This window comes from Seriola dumerili, unplaced genomic scaffold (genome assembly GCF_002260705.1).
Source record: "Seriola dumerili isolate Sdu_G_001 unplaced genomic scaffold, Sdu_1.0 BDQW01000003.1, whole genome shotgun sequence".
In the NCBI taxonomy this organism is placed as follows: domain Eukaryota; kingdom Metazoa; phylum Chordata; class Actinopteri; order Carangiformes; family Carangidae; genus Seriola; species Seriola dumerili.
The window spans coordinates 6,878,926-6,898,553 of record NW_019174258.1 but is presented as its reverse complement, the minus strand read 5'-3'; the positions used below and the strand labels follow the sequence as shown (position 1 = coordinate 6,898,553).

The 19,628-nt window shown below is 31.5% G+C and overlaps 1 protein-coding gene and 1 long non-coding RNA gene across 9 annotated transcripts in view; both read right to left on the bottom strand.

Annotated features, from left to right (window-relative positions):
• Positions 1 to 13,736: 13,736 nt before the first annotated feature.
• Positions 13,737 to 17,315, bottom strand: LOC111220623. The gene is made up of 4 exons (XR_002665063.1): positions 17,200 to 17,315; positions 16,687 to 16,781; positions 15,882 to 15,958; positions 13,737 to 15,262 (listed from the first exon to the last, which is right to left on the bottom strand). It is a non-coding gene; the product is annotated as an uncharacterized LOC111220623 (long non-coding RNA).
• Positions 17,316 to 18,083: 768 nt separating this feature from the next.
• The window catches only part of trpm7 (transient receptor potential cation channel subfamily M member 7), a 38,422-nt gene continuing 36,877 nt past the window's right edge, over positions 18,084 to 19,628 (bottom strand). For all 8 annotated transcript variants that reach the window (XM_022740384.1, XM_022740323.1, XM_022740332.1 and 5 more), the window contains exons 38-40: positions 19,483 to 19,534; positions 19,271 to 19,377; positions 18,084 to 19,097 (exon numbers count right to left, since the gene is read on the bottom strand). In XM_022740384.1, coding sequence (XP_022596105.1) covers positions 18,985 to 19,097; positions 19,271 to 19,377; positions 19,483 to 19,534 — 272 coding nt within the window. In that variant the 3' untranslated portion in view covers positions 18,084 to 18,984. The remainder of the gene's footprint in view (positions 19,098 to 19,270; positions 19,378 to 19,482; positions 19,535 to 19,628) is intronic.

Here is a 19,628-nt window from a genome sequence, read left to right as displayed (position 1 = left end):
ACGTTTTTAGACGTTTTTATGCCTTGCTATATTATGACATGCTTATGGCTTAGTACACTGTGATGTTTTTTGAAGTTTTTATGCCTTACTATATTATGACATGCTTATGGCTTAGTACACTGTGATGTTTTTTGATGTTTTTATACATTATTATACTATGACATTTTTATGTCATTTTTTGCCTTACTATACTAGGATGTTTTTTAATGTTTTTATGCCTTACTATACTATGACATTTTATGCCTTACTTTACATGATGTGTTTATGGCTTAATATACTGTGACATTCTTAGATGTTTTTATGCCTTGCTATAGTGAGACGTTTTTATGAAATTTTATGCCTTACTATTCTATGACATTTTATGCCTTACTTTACATGATGTGTTTATGGCTTAATATACTAGGACATTTTATGCCTTACTTTACATGATGTTTTAATGGCTTAGTATACTATGATGTTTTTAGACGTTTTTATGCCTTGCTATAGTATGACATTTTTATGACATTTTATGCCTTACTATATTATGACATGCTTATGGCTTAGTACACTGTGATCAGCCTGTACTGTGATGTTTTTTGATGTTTTTATGCCTTATTATACTATGACGTTTTTATGAAATTCTATGCCTTACTATACTAGGACGTTTTTTTAATGTTTTTATTCCTTACTATACTATGATGTTTTTATGCCTTACTATACTATGACATTTTATGCCTTACTTTACATGACATTTTTATGCCTTTTTATACTATTATGTTCTAATGGTTTAGTATAATATGACATTCTTATGGCTTAGTATATTGTGATGGTTTTTGACGTTTTTATGTTTTACTATATCATGACATCTTTATGACATTTTTTGCCTTACTATACTATGACGTTTTAATGTAATTTTTTGCCTTACTATACTAGGATGTTTTTTTAATGTTTTTATGCCTTGCTATACTATGACATTTTATGCCTTACTTTACATGATGTGTTTATGACTTAATATACTATGACATTCTTAGACGTTTTTATGCCTTGCTATAGTATGACGTTTTTATGACATTTTATGCCTTACTATACTAGGACATTTTATGCCTTACTTTACATGATGTTTTTATGGCTTAGTATACTATGACGTTTTTAGATGTTTTTATGCCTTGCTATAATATGACATTTTTATGACATTTTATGCCTTACTATACTAGGATGTTTTTTAATGCTTTTATGCTTTAGTATTCTAGGACATTTTTATGTGTTTTGATGCCTTACAATACTATGATGTTAGTATGAAATTTGATGCCTTACTATACTATAACATTTTTATGCCTTACTGTACTATTACGTTCTAGTGGTTTAGTATAATATGACATTCTTGTGGCTTAGTATATTGTGATGGTTTTTGACATTTTTATGTCTTACTATATCATGACATTTTTATGACATTTTTTGCCTTACTATACTATGACGTTTTAATGTAATTTTTTGCCTTACTATACTAGGATGTTTTTTAATGTTTTTATGCCTTACTATACTATAACATTTTATGCCTTACTTTACATGATGTTTTTATGGCTTAGTATACTATGACGTTTTTAGACGTTTTTATGCCTTGCTATAATATGACGTTTTTATGTTTTTATGCCTTACTATATTATGACATGCTTATGGCTTAGTACACTGTGATGTTTTTTGATGTTTTTATACATTATTATACTATGACATTTTTATGTAATTTTTTGCCTTACTATACTAGGACATTTTATGACTTACTTTACATGATGTTTTTATGGCTTAGCATACTATGACGTTTTGAGACATTTTTATGCCTTGCTATAGTATGACTTTTTTATGATATTTTATGCCTCACTATACTATGACGTATTTTGTAATTTTTATGCCTTACTATACTAGGACATTTTTTAATGTTTTTATGCCTTACTATACTATGACATGCTTATGGCTTAGTATGCTGTGATGTTTTTTGATGTTTTTATGCCTAATTATACTATGACATTTTTATGACATTTGATGCCTTACTATACTATGATGTTTTTATGCCTTACTATACTATGACATTTTATGCCTTACTTTACATGATGTGTTTATGGCTTAATATACTATGACGTTCTTAGAAGTTTTTGTGCCTTGCTATAGTATGACGTTTTTATGACATTTTATGCCTTACTATATTATGACATGCTTATGGCTTAGTACACTGTGATGTTTTTTGATGTTTTTATGCATTATTATACTATGACATTTTTATGTAAATTTTTGCCTTACTATAATATGACGTTTTAATGTAATTTTTTGCCTTACTATACTATGACGTTTTAATGAAATTTTTTGCCTCACTATACTATGATGTTTTAATGTAATTTTTTGCCTTACTATACTAGGACGTTTTTTAATGTTTTTATTCCTTGCTATACTATGACATTTTATGCCTTACTTTACATGATGTATTTATGACTTAATATACTATGACATTCTTAGACGTTTTTATGCCTTGCTATAGTATGACATTTTTATGACATTTTATGCCTTACTATACTAGGACATTTTATGCCTTACTTTACATGATGTTTTAATGGCTTAGTATACTATGAAGTATTTTGTCATTTTTATGCCTTACTATACTGTGACATGCTTATGGCTGAGTATGCTGTGATGTTTTTTGATGTTCTTATGCTTAATTATACTATACTACTGAGCGTTCTTAGGAAGGCTTTCTTAGACGTTTTTATGCCTTGCTATAGTATGACATTTTTATGACATTTTATGCCTTACTATACTAGGACATTTTATTCCTTACTTTACATGATGTTTTAATGGCTTAGTATACTATGAAGTATTTTTTCATTTTTATGCCTTACTATACTGTGACATGCTTTTGGCTGAGTATGCTGTGATATTTTTTGATGTTCTTATGCCTAATTATACTATGAACCTTTTATGACATTTGATGCCTTACTATACTATGATGTTTTTATGCCTTATTATACTATGACATGTTATGCCTTACCTTACATGATGTGTTTATGGCTTAATATACTATGACGTTCTTCGACATTTTTATGCCTTACGATAGTAAGACATTTTAATGAAATTTTATGCCTTACTATACTAGGACATTTTATTCCTTACTTTACATGATGTTTTAATGGCTTAGTATACTATGACATTTTTAGACGTTTTTATGCCTTGCTATAGTAAGACATTTTAATTAAATTTTATGCCTTACTATACTAGGACATTTTATGCCTTACTTTACATGATGTTTTAATGGCTTAGTATACTATGACATTTTTAGACGTTTTTATGCCTTGCTATAGTATGACGTTTTTATGACATTTTATGCCTTACTATATTATGACATGCTTATGGCTTAGTACACTGTGATGTTTTTTGATTTTTTTATGCATTATTATACTATGACATTTTTATGTAATTTTTTGCCTTACTATACTATGACGTTTTTTAATGTTTTTATGCCTTGCTATACTATGAAATTTTATGCCTTACTATACTAGGATGTTTATATGAAATTTGATGCCTTACTATACAATGACATTTTTATGCCTTACTATACTATTACGTTCTAATGGTTTATTATAATATGACATTCTTATGGCTTAGTATATTGTGACTGTTTTTGATGTTTTTATGTCTTACTATATCATGACATTTTTATGACATTTTTTGCCTTACTATACTATGACGTTTTAATGTAATTTTTTAGCCTTACTATACTAGGACATTTTATGCCTTACTTTACATGATGTTTTTATGGCTTAGTATACTATGATGTTTTTAGACGTTTTTATGCCTTGCTATAGTATGACGTTTTTATGACATTTTATGCCTTACTATATTATGACATGCTTATGGCTTAGTACACTGTGATGTTTTTTGATGTTTTTATGCATTATTATACTATGACATTTTTATGTAATTTTTTGCCTTACTATACTATGACGTTTTTTAATGTTTTTATGCCTTGCTATACTATGAAATTTTATGCCTTACTATACTAGGATGTTTATATGAAATTTGATGCCTTACTATACAATGACATTTTTATGCCTTACTATACTATTACGTTCTAATGGTTTATTATAATATGACATTCTTATGGCTTAGTATATTGTGACTGTTTTTGATGTTTTTATGTCTTACTATATCATGACATTTTTATGACAATTTTTGCCTTACTATACTAGGACGTTTTTTAATGTTTTTATGCCTTACTATACTAGGACGTTTTTTAATGTTTTTATGCCTTACTATACTAGGACGTTTTTTAATGTTTTTATGCCTTACTATACTAGGACGTTTTTTAATGTTTTTATGCCTTACTATACTAGGACGTTTTTTAATGTTTTTATGCCTTACTATACTAGGACGTTTTTTAATGTTTTTATGCCTTACTATACTAGGACGTTTTTTAATGTTTTTATGCCTTACTATACTAGGACGTTTTTTAATGTTTTTATGCCTTACTATACTAGGACGTTTTTTAATGTTTTTATGCCTTACTATACTAGGACGTTTTTTAATGTTTTTATGCCTTACTATACTAGGACGTTTTTTAATGTTTTTATGCCTTACTATACTAGGACGTTTTTTAATGTTTTTATGCCTTACTATACTAGGACGTTTTTTAATGTTTTTATGCCTTACTATACTAGGACGTTTTTTAATGTTTTTATGCCTTACTATACTAGGACGTTTTTTAATGTTTTTATGCCTTACTATACTAGGACGTTTTTTAATGTTTTTATGCCTTACTATACTAGGACGTTTTTTAATGTTTTTATGCCTTACTATACTAGGACGTTTTTTTTTTTTTTTGCCTTACTTTACATGATGTGTTTATGGCTTAATATACTATGACATTTTTAGACGTTTATGCCTTGCTATAGTATGACCTTTTTATGACATTTTATGCCTCACTATACTAGGACGCTTTTTTTTTTTTTTTTTTGCCTTACTATACTAGGACGTTTTTTAATGTTTTTATGCCTTGCTATACTATGATATTTTATGCCTTACATTACATGATGTTTTAATGGCTTAGTATACTATGAAGTTTTTAGACGTTTTTATGCCTTGCTATAGTATGACGTTTTTATGACATTTGATGCCTTACTATACTATGACATTTTATGCCTTACCTTACATGATGTGTTTATGGCTTAATATACTATGACGTTCTTCGACGTTTTTTCCTTGCTATAGTAAGACATTTTTATGACATTTTATGCCTTACTTTACATGATGTGTTTATGGCTTAATATACTATGACGTTTTTAGACGTTTATGGCTTGCTATAGTATGACCTTTTTATGACATTTTATGCCTTACTATACTATGACGTATTTTGTTATTTTTTTTGCCTTACTATACTAGGACGTTTTTTAATAATTTTTTGCCTTACTATACTAGGACATTTTTTAATGTTTTTATGCCTTACTATACTATGACATTTTATGCCTTACTTTACATGATGTTTTTATGGCTTAGTATACTATGATGTTTTTAGACGTTTTTATGCCTTGCTATAGTATGACGTTTTTATGACATTTTATGCCTTACTATATTATGACATGCTTATGGCTTAGTACACTGTGATTTACTATACTAGCACCTTTTTTTAATGTTTTTATGCGTTGCTATACTATGACATTTTATGCCTTACTTTACATGATGTGTTTATGACTTAATATACTATGACATTCTTAGACGTTTTTATGCCTTGCTATAGTATGACGTTTTTATGACATTTTATGCCTTACTATACTAGGACATTTTATGCCTTATTTTACATGATGTTTTTATGGCTTAGTATACTATGATGTTTTTAGACGTTTTATGCCTTGCTATAGTATGACTTTTTTATGACATTTCATGCCTTACTATACAATGAAGTATTTTGTCATTTTTTTGCCTTACTATACTAGGATGTTTTTTTAATGTTTTTATGCCTCACTATACTATAACATTTTATGCCTTACTTTACATGATGTGTTTATGGCTTAATATACTATGACGTTCTTAGAAGTTTTTGTGCCTTGCTATAGTAAGACGTTTTTATGAAATTTTATGCCTTACTATTCTATGACATTTTATGCCTTACTTTACATGATGTGTTTATGGCTTAATATACTATGACATTTTTAGACGTTTATGCCTTGCTATAGTATGACCTTTTTATGACATTTTATGCCTCACTATACTAGGACGTTTTTTTTTTTTTTTTTTGCCTTACTATACTAGGACGTTTTTTAATGTTTTTATGCCTTGCTATACTATGACATTTTATGCCTTACTTTACATGATGTTTTTATGACTTAATATACTATGACATTCTTAGACGTTTTTATGCCTTGCTATAGTATGACGTTTTTATGACATTTTATGCCTTACTATACTAGGACATTTTATGCCTTACTTTACATTATGTTTTTATGGCTTAGTATACTATGATGTTTTTAGACGTTTTATGCCTTACTATATTATGACATGCTTATGGCTTAGTATACTGTGATATTTTTTGATGTTTTTATGCCTTATTATACTATGACATTTTTATGATATTTGATGCCTTACTATACTATGACGTTTTTATACCTTACTATACGAGGACTTTCTTATAGCTTAGCATACTGTGACGTTTTGATGACATTTAATGCCTTACTATACTATGGTATTTTATGCCTTACTTTACATGATGTTTTTATGGCTTAGTATACTATGACGTTTTTAGATGTTTTTATGCCTTGCTATAGTATGACATTTTTATGACATTTTATGCCTTACTATACTAGGATGTTTTTTAATGCTTTTATGCTTTAGTATTCTAGGACATTTTTATGTGTTTTGATGCCTTACAATACTATGATGTTAGTATGAAATTTGATGCCTTACTATACTATAACATTTTTATGCCTTACTGTACTATTACGTTCTAGTGGTTTAGTATAATATGACATTCTTGTGGCTTAGTATATTGTGATGGTTTTTGACATTTTTATGTCTTACTATATCATGACATTTTTATGACATTTTTTGCCTTACTATACTATGACGTTTTAATGTAATTTTTTGCCTTACTATACTAGGATGTTTTTTAATGTTTTTATGCCTTACTATACTATAACATTTTATGCCTTACTTTACATGATGTTTTTATGGCTTAGTATACTATGACGTTTTTAGACGTTTTTATGCCTTGCTATAATATGACGTTTTTATGTTTTTATGCCTTACTATATTATGACATGCTTATGGCTTAGTACACTGTGATGTTTTTTGATGTTTTTATACATTATTATACTATGACATTTTTATGTAATTTTTTGCCTTACTATACTAGGACATTTTATGCCTTACTTTACATGATGTTTTTATGGCTTAGTATACTATGACGTTTTTAGACGTTTTATGCCTTGCTATAGTATGACTTTTTTATGACATTTCATGCCTTACTATACTATGAAGTATTTTGTCATTTTTTTGCCTTACTATACTAGGACATTTTTTAATGTTTTTATGCCTTGCTATACTATGACATTTTATGCCTTACTTTACATGATGTGTTTATGACTTAATATACTATGACATTCTTAGACGTTTTTATGCCTTGCTATAGTATGACGTTTTTATGACATTTCATGCCTTACTATACTATGAAGTATTTTGTCATTTTTTTGCCTTACTATACTAGGATGTTTTTTTAATGTTTTTATGCCTCACTATACTATAACATTTTNCTATGACATTTTATGCCTTACTATATTATGACATGCTTATGGCTTAGTACACTGTGATCAGCCTGTACTGTGATGTTTTTTGATGTTTTTATGCATTATTATACTATGACATTTTTATGTAATTTTTTGCCTTACTATACTATGACGTTTTAATGTAATTTTTTGCCTTACTATACTATGACGTTTTAATGAATTTTTTTGCCTTACTATACTATGATGTTTTAATGTAATTTTTTGCCTTACTATACTAGGACGTTTTTTAATGTTTTTATGCCTTGCTATACTATGACATTTTATGCCTTACTTTACATGATGTGTTTATGACTTAATATACTATGACATTCTTAGACGTTTTTATGCCTTGCTATAGTATGACATTTTTATGACATTTTATGCCTTACTATACTAGGACATTTTATGCCTTACTTTACATGATGTTTTAATGGCTTAGTATACTATGACGTTTTTAGACGTTTATTGCTTGCTATAGTATAACCTTTTTATGACATTTTATGCCTTACTATATCATGACATGCTTATGGCTTAGTACACTGTGATCAGCTTGTACTGCGATGTTTTTTGATGTTTTTATGCATTATTATACTATGACATTTTCATGTAAATTTTTGCCTTACTATACTATGACGTTTTAATGTAATTTTTTGCCTTACTATACTATGATGTTTTAATGTAATTTTTTTGCCTTACTATACTAGGACGTTTTTAATGTTTTTATGCCTTGCTATACTATGACATTTTATGCCTTACTTTACATGATGTGTTTATGACTTAATATATTATGACATTCTTAGATGTTTTTATGCCTTGCTATAGTATGACGTTTTTATGACATTTTATGCCTTACTATACTAGGACATTTTATGCCTTACTTTACATTATGTTTTTATGGCTTAGTTTACTATGATGTTTTTAGACGTTTTATGCCTTGCTATAGTATGACTTTTTTACGACATTTCATGCCTTACCATACTATGAAGTATTTTGTCATTTTTTTGCCTTACTATACTAGGATGTTTTTTTAATGTTTTTATGCCTTACTATACTATGACGTATTTCGTCATTTATATGCCTTACTATACTATGACATGCTTATGGCTTAGTATGCTGTGATGTTTTTTGATGTTCTTATGCTTAATTTTACTATGACATTTTTATGACATGCTATACTATGACAATTTTTAATGTTTTTATACCTTGCTATACTATGACATTTTATGCCTTACTTTACATGATGTGTTTATGGCTTAAAATACTATGACGTTCTTAGACGATTTTATGCCTTGCTATAGTAAGACGTTTTTATGAAATTTTATGCCTTACTATACTAGGACATTTTATGCCTTACTTTACATGATGTTTTAATGGCTTAGTATACTATGACGTTTTTATACGTTTTTATGCCTTGCTATAGTATGACTTTTTTATGACATTTTATGCCCTACTATACTATGAAGTTTTTTGTCATTTTTATTTCTTACTATACTATGACATGCTTATGGCTTAGTATGCTGTGATGTTTTTTGATGTTCTTATGCCTAATTATACTATGACATTTTTATGACATTTGATGCCTTACTATACTATGATGTTTTTATGCCTTACTATACTATGACATTTTATGCCTTACTGTACTATGACATGCTTATGGCTTAGTACACTGTGATGTTTTTTGATGTTTTCATGCATTATTATACTATGGCATATTTATGTAATTTTTTGCCTTACTATACTATGATATTTTAATGTAATTTTTTGCCTTACTATACAATGACGTTTTTTAATGTTTTTATGCCTTGCTATACAATGAAATTTTATGCCTTACTATATTAGTACATTTTTTAATGTTTTTATGCCTTACTTTACATGATGTTTTAATGGCTTAGTACATTATGACGTTTTTAGACGTTTTTATGCCTTGCTATAATATGACGTTTTGATGACATTTTATGCCTTACTATATTATGACATGCTTATGGCTTAGTACACTGTGATGTTTTTTGATGTTTTTATACATTATTATACTATGACATTTTTATGTAATTTTTATGCCTTGCTATACTATGACATTTTATGCCTTACTTTACATGATGTATTTATGGCTTAGTATACTCTGACGTATTTAGACGTTTTTATGCCTTGCTATAGTATGACTTTTTTATGACATTTTATGCCTTATTATACTATGAAGTATTTTGTCATTTTTATGCCTTACTATACTATGACATTTTTATGCCTTACTATACTATTACGTTCTAATGGTTTAGTTTAATATGACATTCTTATGGCTTAGTATATTGTGACTGTTTTTGACGTTTTTATGTCTTACTATATCATGACATTTTTTGCCTTACTATACTATACTATGACGTTTTAATGTAATTTTTTGCCTTACTATACTAGGATGTTTTTTAATGTTTTTATGCCTTACTATACTATAACATTTTAAGCCTTACTTTACATGATGTTTTTATGGCTTAGTATACTATGACGTTTTTAGACGTTTTTATGCCTTGCTATAGTATGACTTTTTTTGACATTTTATGCCTTACTATACTATGAAGTATTTTGTCATTTTTATGCCTTACTATACTATGACATTCTTATGGCTTAGTATATTGTGATTGTTTTTGACGTTTTTATGTCTTACTATATCCTGACATTTTTATGACATTTAATGCCTCACTATATGATGATGTTTTTATGCCTCACTATGGTATGATGCTTTTATGACATTTTACAACTTATTATACTATGACATTTTTATGAGATTTTATGCCTTATTATATTAAGACATATTTTGTCATCTTTATGGCTTACTATACTATGACTTTCTTATAACATTTTATGCCTCACCATACAATGACTTTTTTATGCCTTGCTATACTATGACGTTTTTATGACTTTTTATGCCTTACTAAACTATGACTTTTTATGCCTTACTATGTTATGAACTTTTTTTGCCTCATTATACGATGATGTTTTTATGCCTTACTATATTATCACGTTTTTATGCCTCACTATACAATGAGTTTTTTATGCCTTACTATATTATGACGTTTTTTTGCCTTACTATAAAATGATGTTTTATGCCTTTTTATACAATGACTTCCTATGCCTCACTATAGTATCACCTTTTTTATTCCTTACTATACTATCACGTATTTATGCCTTACTATCCTTGATGTTTTTATCTTAATATATAATTTATTCATTAAAGGAGCGTAGTGGGTTCTCTCCATGTACTCTTGCTTCCTCCCACATTCCAAAGATATGCACATTAGGTTCATTGGCAACTCATGCCTTACCCTTTATGTCTCAATATACATGATGTTTTCATGCCTTAGTATACTATGACTCATGTCATATACCTGTATATTACATATATGTCTATATTTCAAGAGTGATGTTACCATACGTATCATCTACAGGGATGTATTATTATGACACATCCTCTGGATATTTGGAGATATAAGTTCATAACATATATGAAACACTCATAGTAAAATGCAACTTTATTAAAACAACATGCTTATTAAAATTCGATATGTTTATATATATTTTTATTAATAATTAAATTAAATTTAAACATTTATGTCTATTTTTTATTTTTACATTCATAATTTGAATATATACTGACAGGCTTTGGTATGGATATGTATTTATGTAACATATTTCTATAATATAAACAGACATACTAAAATACATGTTTCTTTTAGCTAGACACATAAGTCAAAATATGATATTGTTCCAATTTCTAACATCTTTCTTTACATACAGTATATAAGTTTAAAGAGGTTTAAAGACACAAAGTCTAGTGATTTGATGATCAACAAGGACCCAAACCAAAATTAAACTGACCCTATTAATAACTATTGTCTGTGTATCCAAAGCCTGATATAGCTTATTTCTCGGTCCTGTGGCGCTCCATTGATGTGCTTTAATATGATGAACATTATAACGAACAGCACTGTAGTTTATTTTGACTCTGTCCCATACCCACCTGTTCTGTAGCACCATGTATTGATCCACAGCTGAAAATAATCCCCAACAAATACACCATTTGCTCCTGTTTGGCTAATGTCTACAAAAGACTGCAGTGCCCAGCTGTTTAAAGGCTTCATCCATTGTTGTGTTTACAAGACAAGAGGTTATAATACACCCTCTGATCAGTGCTGCTTCCTTCATCCTTTCATGCTGAACTGAGGGCAGACTGGACACTACAGTGACTCATTATCACAAAGTAGTATTACCAGATAGGATGAGACAGGGCTAGCTGGTTAGCATGCTAATGTACAAGAAAAGATGAGCAAGACAAGAAAACAGAAGCAAAACAAGAGTGAATATTGGCGTTGCTTTCCACCTCTGGAGACAGCTCTTGGCAAGCAAAGGAATGAAAGTTGATGCTGAACCTGCAACATTTCTTCTAGACTGGTGAATAAACAGCTGTTAATGCTAACATTGGCTTTGTAACAATAGGAAAAATGTATATATTTATATAGTTCCTTTAAGGAAATTATTTAGCCATTTCTAAAAATGAAACTCTACTCCCATTATTTATTTTTTTTAAGATTTATGTCTTCAATATGAATCAGTACACTTGGGGCTTAGTGCCATAGACTGGTTAGTGAAGGCTAAAAGAATGGAGAGTTGGACTTTCATGTTGTTGGTTTTAGTCAAAATAGAATATTGCCAGCCTTATCCTTTAACATAATAATATGCAGGGCACACAGCTGCTGCTGCTGCTGCTGCTGCTGCTGCTGCTGAGCAGGGATCAGTGTGGCTGGGGCCCATCAATTTCCAGATGGGTTTTTCAGGACCAGACAGGCAGATTATACTATATCCTTGTCCATCTGATGTGTTTCTGTTACAGCCCCTAAGGGTAATGAGGAACAAGGTAAACCCTCAGGGCTGATCAGTACAACTACAGCTGGTCCAGATGGTTACTACTCAGTTTATTTCACACAGGACAGTGTGGAGGTGTGACAAAAGATAGCCTGGTGGTTATAATCACTGAAAATGTTCTGATTGAATTAAGTCTCCATAGCTGATGGGCAATTGATAGATAGATAGATAGATAGATAGATAGATAGATAGATAGATAGATAGATACTTTATTTATTTATCCCTATCCCTAATAATAATAATAATAATAATAATAATAATAATAATAATAATAACAGTTAATAATAAATAAACAATAACAATTAGATTAGTCCACATCCTTTGGCTGAGTTGTTGTATAGCCTGATGGCAGTGGGAACAAAGGATCTCCTGAATCTCTCTGTTCTGCAGCGCAGTGAGATGAGACGTTTGCTGCACCTGTAGTTGCTTCTCTGTCCTGCCAGAATGTTGTGGAGAGGATGGTTGGTATTGTCCAAGATGGCCTCCATCTTACATTGCATGCGTTTCTCCACAACAGTGTTGAGTGAATCCAAACTAATTGTGCCTATACATTTTTGAAGTACTTGTACGTTTCTTGAATAGTTACATTTTATATAGACTTTTCCTCTAGGCTCTTCCACATTACATTTCAGAGATAAATGTTGTAGTTTTTATTCTACTACTTTTATTTGACAGCTATAGTTACTGGTTACTTTGCAGATTTAAATTTAAAAATCTATAGGGTATAAAATATTAATTGCTTTGAAGTACATTGAACATCCTGACATTTTCTAAAATACTTACAACGGGAAACTATGTTTTTCCATCCCAACATGATTTTCAGATATGATTTGATTATATCTGGTAAGAATGGATGGATGTTTGAGCAGGAACAGTTAGGTAAATCTGGCTGATTCACTGGCATTTCTGATCTCTAGTGATGTCTGTCAGACACACAGCCAGTACTGTCAGCTCGTCATCACAGAGAGACTTGCCTGCATAGTCTTCTTCACCAGGACAATGCTGCACAGTTAAATAAGCAGTATGAAAATGAGATGAAATGAGCAGATCAGCAGTTAATCCCTCATATTTTATTGCATTTCTGGAAAATGTTTTGGCTTTTTTTGTTGGAATTGGTTGCAAACTGGTTAGCATCAGTAGAACAAGTCATTTAAAAATCCAGATAGATGTTTCATGTCAAATTACATATCTGTTTTTCAATAAGCAACATTTGAATTAAAATTTATCATAACTGTTAAATTAGTAACAAAGAGAACACAATTAAACACCATCTAGGTAATAGTCCATTTATATATTTGGAAAAATAGAGCATATGAATAGAAAATACTTCTTATATATCAGAACAGTGCCATACTAGAAATACAGACATCCATAGTTGAACAGTCGTAATGATATAAGGTGTTTTGAAAATGTCCAACATTTAAAGACTAATCACAGAGGAATGCATATTCTGTCTGCAACCTCACAAAGATTAAAAGAAATGTTTTGAAAAAATACCCTTCTTTGCTGTCTTGCTAAGATGATGAGAATATTGATACAACTCTTAAGGCTGTCAGATAAATATGAAGATACAACTAGCAGCTGGTTAGCTGAGCTTAGCATAAAGACTGGAAACAAGTGGAAACAGCTAGTCTGACTCTAACCAAACTAATAAACATGTTACATTTTGTTTGTTTAATCTATTCAAAAACCACAGTGCAAAAATTACAAGATGCCAATTTATGGGTGGGTCATGTGTTGGACTATTTATTGACCTGGACCAGGACTAAACAGTCCATTAATTTACTGGTCCCAGTCAGGAAACAGGCCAACACTGAAAGCAAGTTTTCCACTGCTTCCAGTCTTTATCCTAAGCTAAGATAATTGGCTGTTAAAAGTAGCCTTATATTCATCATATCAATCTTCTGATCTCTTGGCAAGAAAGAAAATAAGCATATTTCCAAAAATTTCAAACTATTCTTTTAAATTCCTGCCCTGTCACAGCACAGACCCAAAACTTCTGGACTTATCCAAACAGAGAGGAACTGAATATTAAATATATATGTGGCTGATGAAGAGTTATATTTTCCCTTTTTCCCAATCTAAATTAAATGCAGTTAAAGAGACGTTTTAATAATGCACAGAGCAGTTCCTCAGGGTCCAGTCTGCTGAAAAGCTTCTACACTTGCATCGTGTACACACCACATGTTTTTCAATGTATACATTCATAAACAGAAGTACAGATCAGTGCCTGGCTCCTTGGAGTTGCTGTCATCATCTTGTCGTCTTTGTATTCACAGTGAAGACAGTTTATGGTCTGATCTTCTTGGTTGACTATGAGACTCAAAGATTTTGGTTATGGTCGACAATTAAAACTTAAAAATGAAAATTTACTCATATTTTAAAGTTTGAATTCATTTTGGTCTTGAGTTAAGCAGATGTGATGAGAATGAGTTTCGAACCACAGAAGACAAACCATGTATTACTCTTGCAGTGTGAATACAGCTCTAATGGTGAGAGCAGTAGTTCTTCTGCTCTTTCTTTGAGGATTTCCCCGCTTTTTCTCCTTGGACCATCTCCCTCACCCTTTTTGTCACCTGATCAAATGAAACACAAAGAGATTCAGTAGTGATATATAAGACTGTCTCCTTTTATTTCGTTTATTTTTAACCATGCTAGCAGCAAAAAAAAAAAAAAAAAATGGTAATTTGAAGTTTCTCAATAACTATAAGATGAATTGGCAAAAACATTTCTACATTCATGTTTCCATGTCCTATGTATTTTTCTGCCTAATTGACTGGCCATTCTGCTTTACAAAATTTAGTTGGAACACAGAACCTGTGTGAGACCAAAATAGATATATCTGTATCTAGTATCTGTAAGGTTCTTCTGAAGTATGTGGGTGTGGTGTCCATACCACAATCAACTTGACGCACTGCTGTGAAGAACACAGTCAGGTATAACATGTCTCATGGAAAGGGCTTATCAGTTTAGGCAGTTTAGATAGTAATAAATCTTAATGCTACTTATGATGCAAATTTTATTATGACACAATCCATTTGAATAGTTAATTGTCACTTTAGGAAAATGTAATTTGCTATCTTTGTTTTTGAAGAGCTCTAAATGAGACAGACAGTCTAAGTAGGTGTTTCCGTAAACAAATTGGTTCATTAAAAATAAGATTATTCCTTTTTCTTTTTTTTTTGACACACTCACTTGTTCAGTATCAGGAAACGTTCCCGTCTCAAGCTTGGAGTAGATCAGCTCACCATTCACTGACACCTCAAAGCTATCTATGGGGGTGGAAAATTAGACAGGCAAAAATGAAGATGTATCCAAATCAATTCAATACAAAAGAGTAACATGACATATAATTACATATCTGCAACCAGTGAAACATGTTTCTATGAGACAATGGGCATGGTGTATCACTGGCAATGCCAAACTCCTTTTACCACAAGGAAACCTGAGAGGAAAACTGGGCTATAAATAAATATTTTTTACAGTAGTGGTTATTCAGTTTTTATTGTTTGAATCTAAGAGCTTAAAATGTGAACTAGCATTAAACTGCAATTAAATTGCATTTATAAAAAAAGAAAAACAAGCTGCAGCTCTAAAGTTGGTGTGTGTAGAACAAGATTCTGCAGTGCAGGGCTGTTACAGACTGAAAACATACTGACTTTTCAGTCCCAAAGCATGTGTGGTGTAAAAAATACATGAGGTTTATATTCACACCATCACACTACTGCAAATTGTGCATCTGAATATCCTGCACTGGCAGAGGAAGTTGTCTGGCTGTGACTGAATGTGGACCATTTCTGAATTCAAGATGTGCCAACAAAAAAGAGGATTTGGAATATAAACAACTAACGCAAAAACACAATGTTGGAACTTAAATTCATTTTTGTCACTTTGTCACACTTTGGCATACGTATTTTTATTTTTTTTTCAAGAGCTTTATATATATATATATTTTTATTTTATTGGCAGAAATGTTCGACTGAAACGGAGAGGAGCTTACTTGGTCTACCCTTATCTCCCTTCACCTGCACACCAGGAACCTGCCGGAGAGTACCGGCTAGTTCCTGGTAACGAAACCCGTAGCTTCATCCTTTACTGTAACAGAAAACAACATGAAGTAAAAACACATTAATAAACTTACTACTTTACTCATTCAACACTGAATAAAGAGTATATTGAACCAAGCAGAAATCCTTTATGGCTGAAATAGTGACAGTTTCTAAGCAGAGAAAAATATTTTTAGTTAAGATGAATATGATGAATTAAAATACGTACTCGACCTGTTTCTACCTGGTCCTTGACCTTCTTAGGAAACCTAGCTAATCTAGAAAATTAGAGCTGTACAGTCACATTATACAGACCTCTGCAGATCAAAGTCTAATATTTATTTCCCCAGGACAATGACTTCATTAGCATTTTGCCCTGTTTGTCCATTTCAAAATTAGTGAGTTCATTGCAGGCTGTCCTAATTACAATTAATCAGCAGAATGATTAACTGAATAAAAAAACTTACCAATATTCAATAGCGACCGTAGCCATGATTTTGCAGCTTAAACCCTGTAACAGAGCTGTAACTTTCAGTTCGAAGTCCGAGCTACATAAATTGCAGACGTGATTAAACTTCTGTATTTTATTAACCACACCCAGTGGGACGGTAAACCAGTCTGCCCGGCATATGCCGCATTGAAACTGACTTCCTAATCAACAAAGTGATGGCGGTACTGCAGAGCAGGGGAACCAGCTCGTGCTAAAGTCTTACTCTACCCACTAAAAAGTCAGGACAGTGAGAGGGGATTTACCCTCCACTGTAGCCCTGCTGCTGACCTTAGTCTGTCATATTTCTCCTTTCAGAGAAGCGAAATAACCAGTGTCCTGCGCTCAGCCATCACGTTATCTCACTGCTGCACAGGTGAGCAGTTTGGTCTGAGGCAGATGAGGAGAGGTTATTGTGTGTGGAGACCTCGTTCAAACACTAGACCCACTGTCTCCTTCAGAAGGCATACGTTCAAGAATTTACCAGCCCTTCATCTGCTGGATGTCACTGCTCATCCATCATTTGTCAAAGTTTCAGCATGGATCAAGGGTTGGTCTACACACACCTCACTGTGGACACAAAATTTTAAGGTACCAACATTTTTTTACAAGGGGTAGCAAATAAGGATTCTTTTCTTGATGTAATGGAATAATTGTTTTGTCTATAAATATAAAATATAAAATGCCAGAAAATAGTGAAGAATGCCCATTATGTTTTCCTTGTAATAAGACGATGGATTCATATTGTTTTATCTGACCAACACTCTAAAACCCAAAGATTTTCACTTTCCTATCACATAAGAAAGTCTGATTTTAGGCCACACGTCGTAACACAGTGATTCTTTAAGACTTGAGTGATGTTGCTATAGCTTTTTGACATTTTATTTGTTTAAAATGATATCCAGTACAAAACGTATACAGTAATACCCTTAAGTTTGTCAGTTCCCCTGAATAAAATATTTTAATCTGTTCAGCTCATGCCAGATAACAGTATCTATAAGATACACTAGATTGCTCATACAATAGTTGATGACAAAGATATAGCAATAGTACCTGTGTAACAATAAAAACTATTAGCAATATTTTGGTGGACACACTTTCAATACAATAAAATTACATACATTGCTCTGTAAAAGTTGCATTGCAATCTGCCCATATTTTACAAGATTTTCAAATTCATGTATATTTTCATTAACTAAGAGACAAAAAGTTGTGATACAAGTCTTTATACATTTATAAAAATGATCTGGTGGCAAACTGCAGTGCTGCAGTGACTGAATCCCAGCAGGCTGTCCTCTCCGAAGCCGCTGTAACAGGTGTACAATGCACTTAGATTTGTTCTTTGTTTTTTTTCTTTTTTTGTTAAAACAAGGCAACTTCTCAAACTTCAAAATAAATAATAAACCCTCTGCAAAGATATTGTACCTGTCAATATATCCAGTTCATATATATATATATATATATATATATATATACTGTATATATATTCATAAATGTGTACAAAATGTGTTTAAAAATCCCCCCATGAATGTGCTACAGAACAAAAGGGTTAGCTAAGATGCTTGAATTCTGTGCGACACAGCATTTTGGTGGGAACAACAAAAACATGACAGTCTGCATGCACTGGTTTCCACGGAAACCCAGGTGTGGTTCTTCCAGTTGATTAGGTGCACCTTTCTGCTCCTTGGCTTCGACTAAAATCAAATCAGAATAGTGCCGCCTCGTGATCATTCACTCTCTCTCTCTCTGTCTCACTTTAAACCGATCACAGCATCAGTCTCATTGATTGGCGGGACTCCTTGACGCCGCCCCCTGGGTTTGGAGGGTCTTCTTGTGGGAACGTCACCTTATCTGGTGTGTAGTCGTTCCTCTTCAGATCTGACAAACAAGAAAAAGGAAAAAAGTCAAAGTTATGTTAGAATTTTATTATATAAAGACACAAACTAAGCTACAAACGAAATATTTTTGTGAACAGACAATCTGAGCACAGCTGAGCAGTAATTTAGCGCAGGAATAATTTTACTAAACAGCAGCAGTGAAACATCTCTCACCAGGAAGTTTGAGTTTCCGACAGCAGGAGTTGCAGTGGTGTTTTGCACGGAAGTTCCTAATGGCATCATCCCCCAGGTTGGCTGGTCCAAATATCATATCATAAGACCTGCAGAGTCACACAGAAGTCATTAAGTGCAGAAAAAATGTGGCAGGTAAAGTTGAAATTGTTCCCAACGAGAGTCACAAGATACTAAATAAATTGTGAGCTTACCCCTTTTCACCGCTCTTTATGACCGAAGGATCTGTCAGAATCTCCCCAACACCTGCAGAGGTGCACAACAAATACACAAGCGTCATTATCAATGAACTTAAATAGAAAATACATTGATACAACTCTGTTAAGTTCACAGGAAGTCA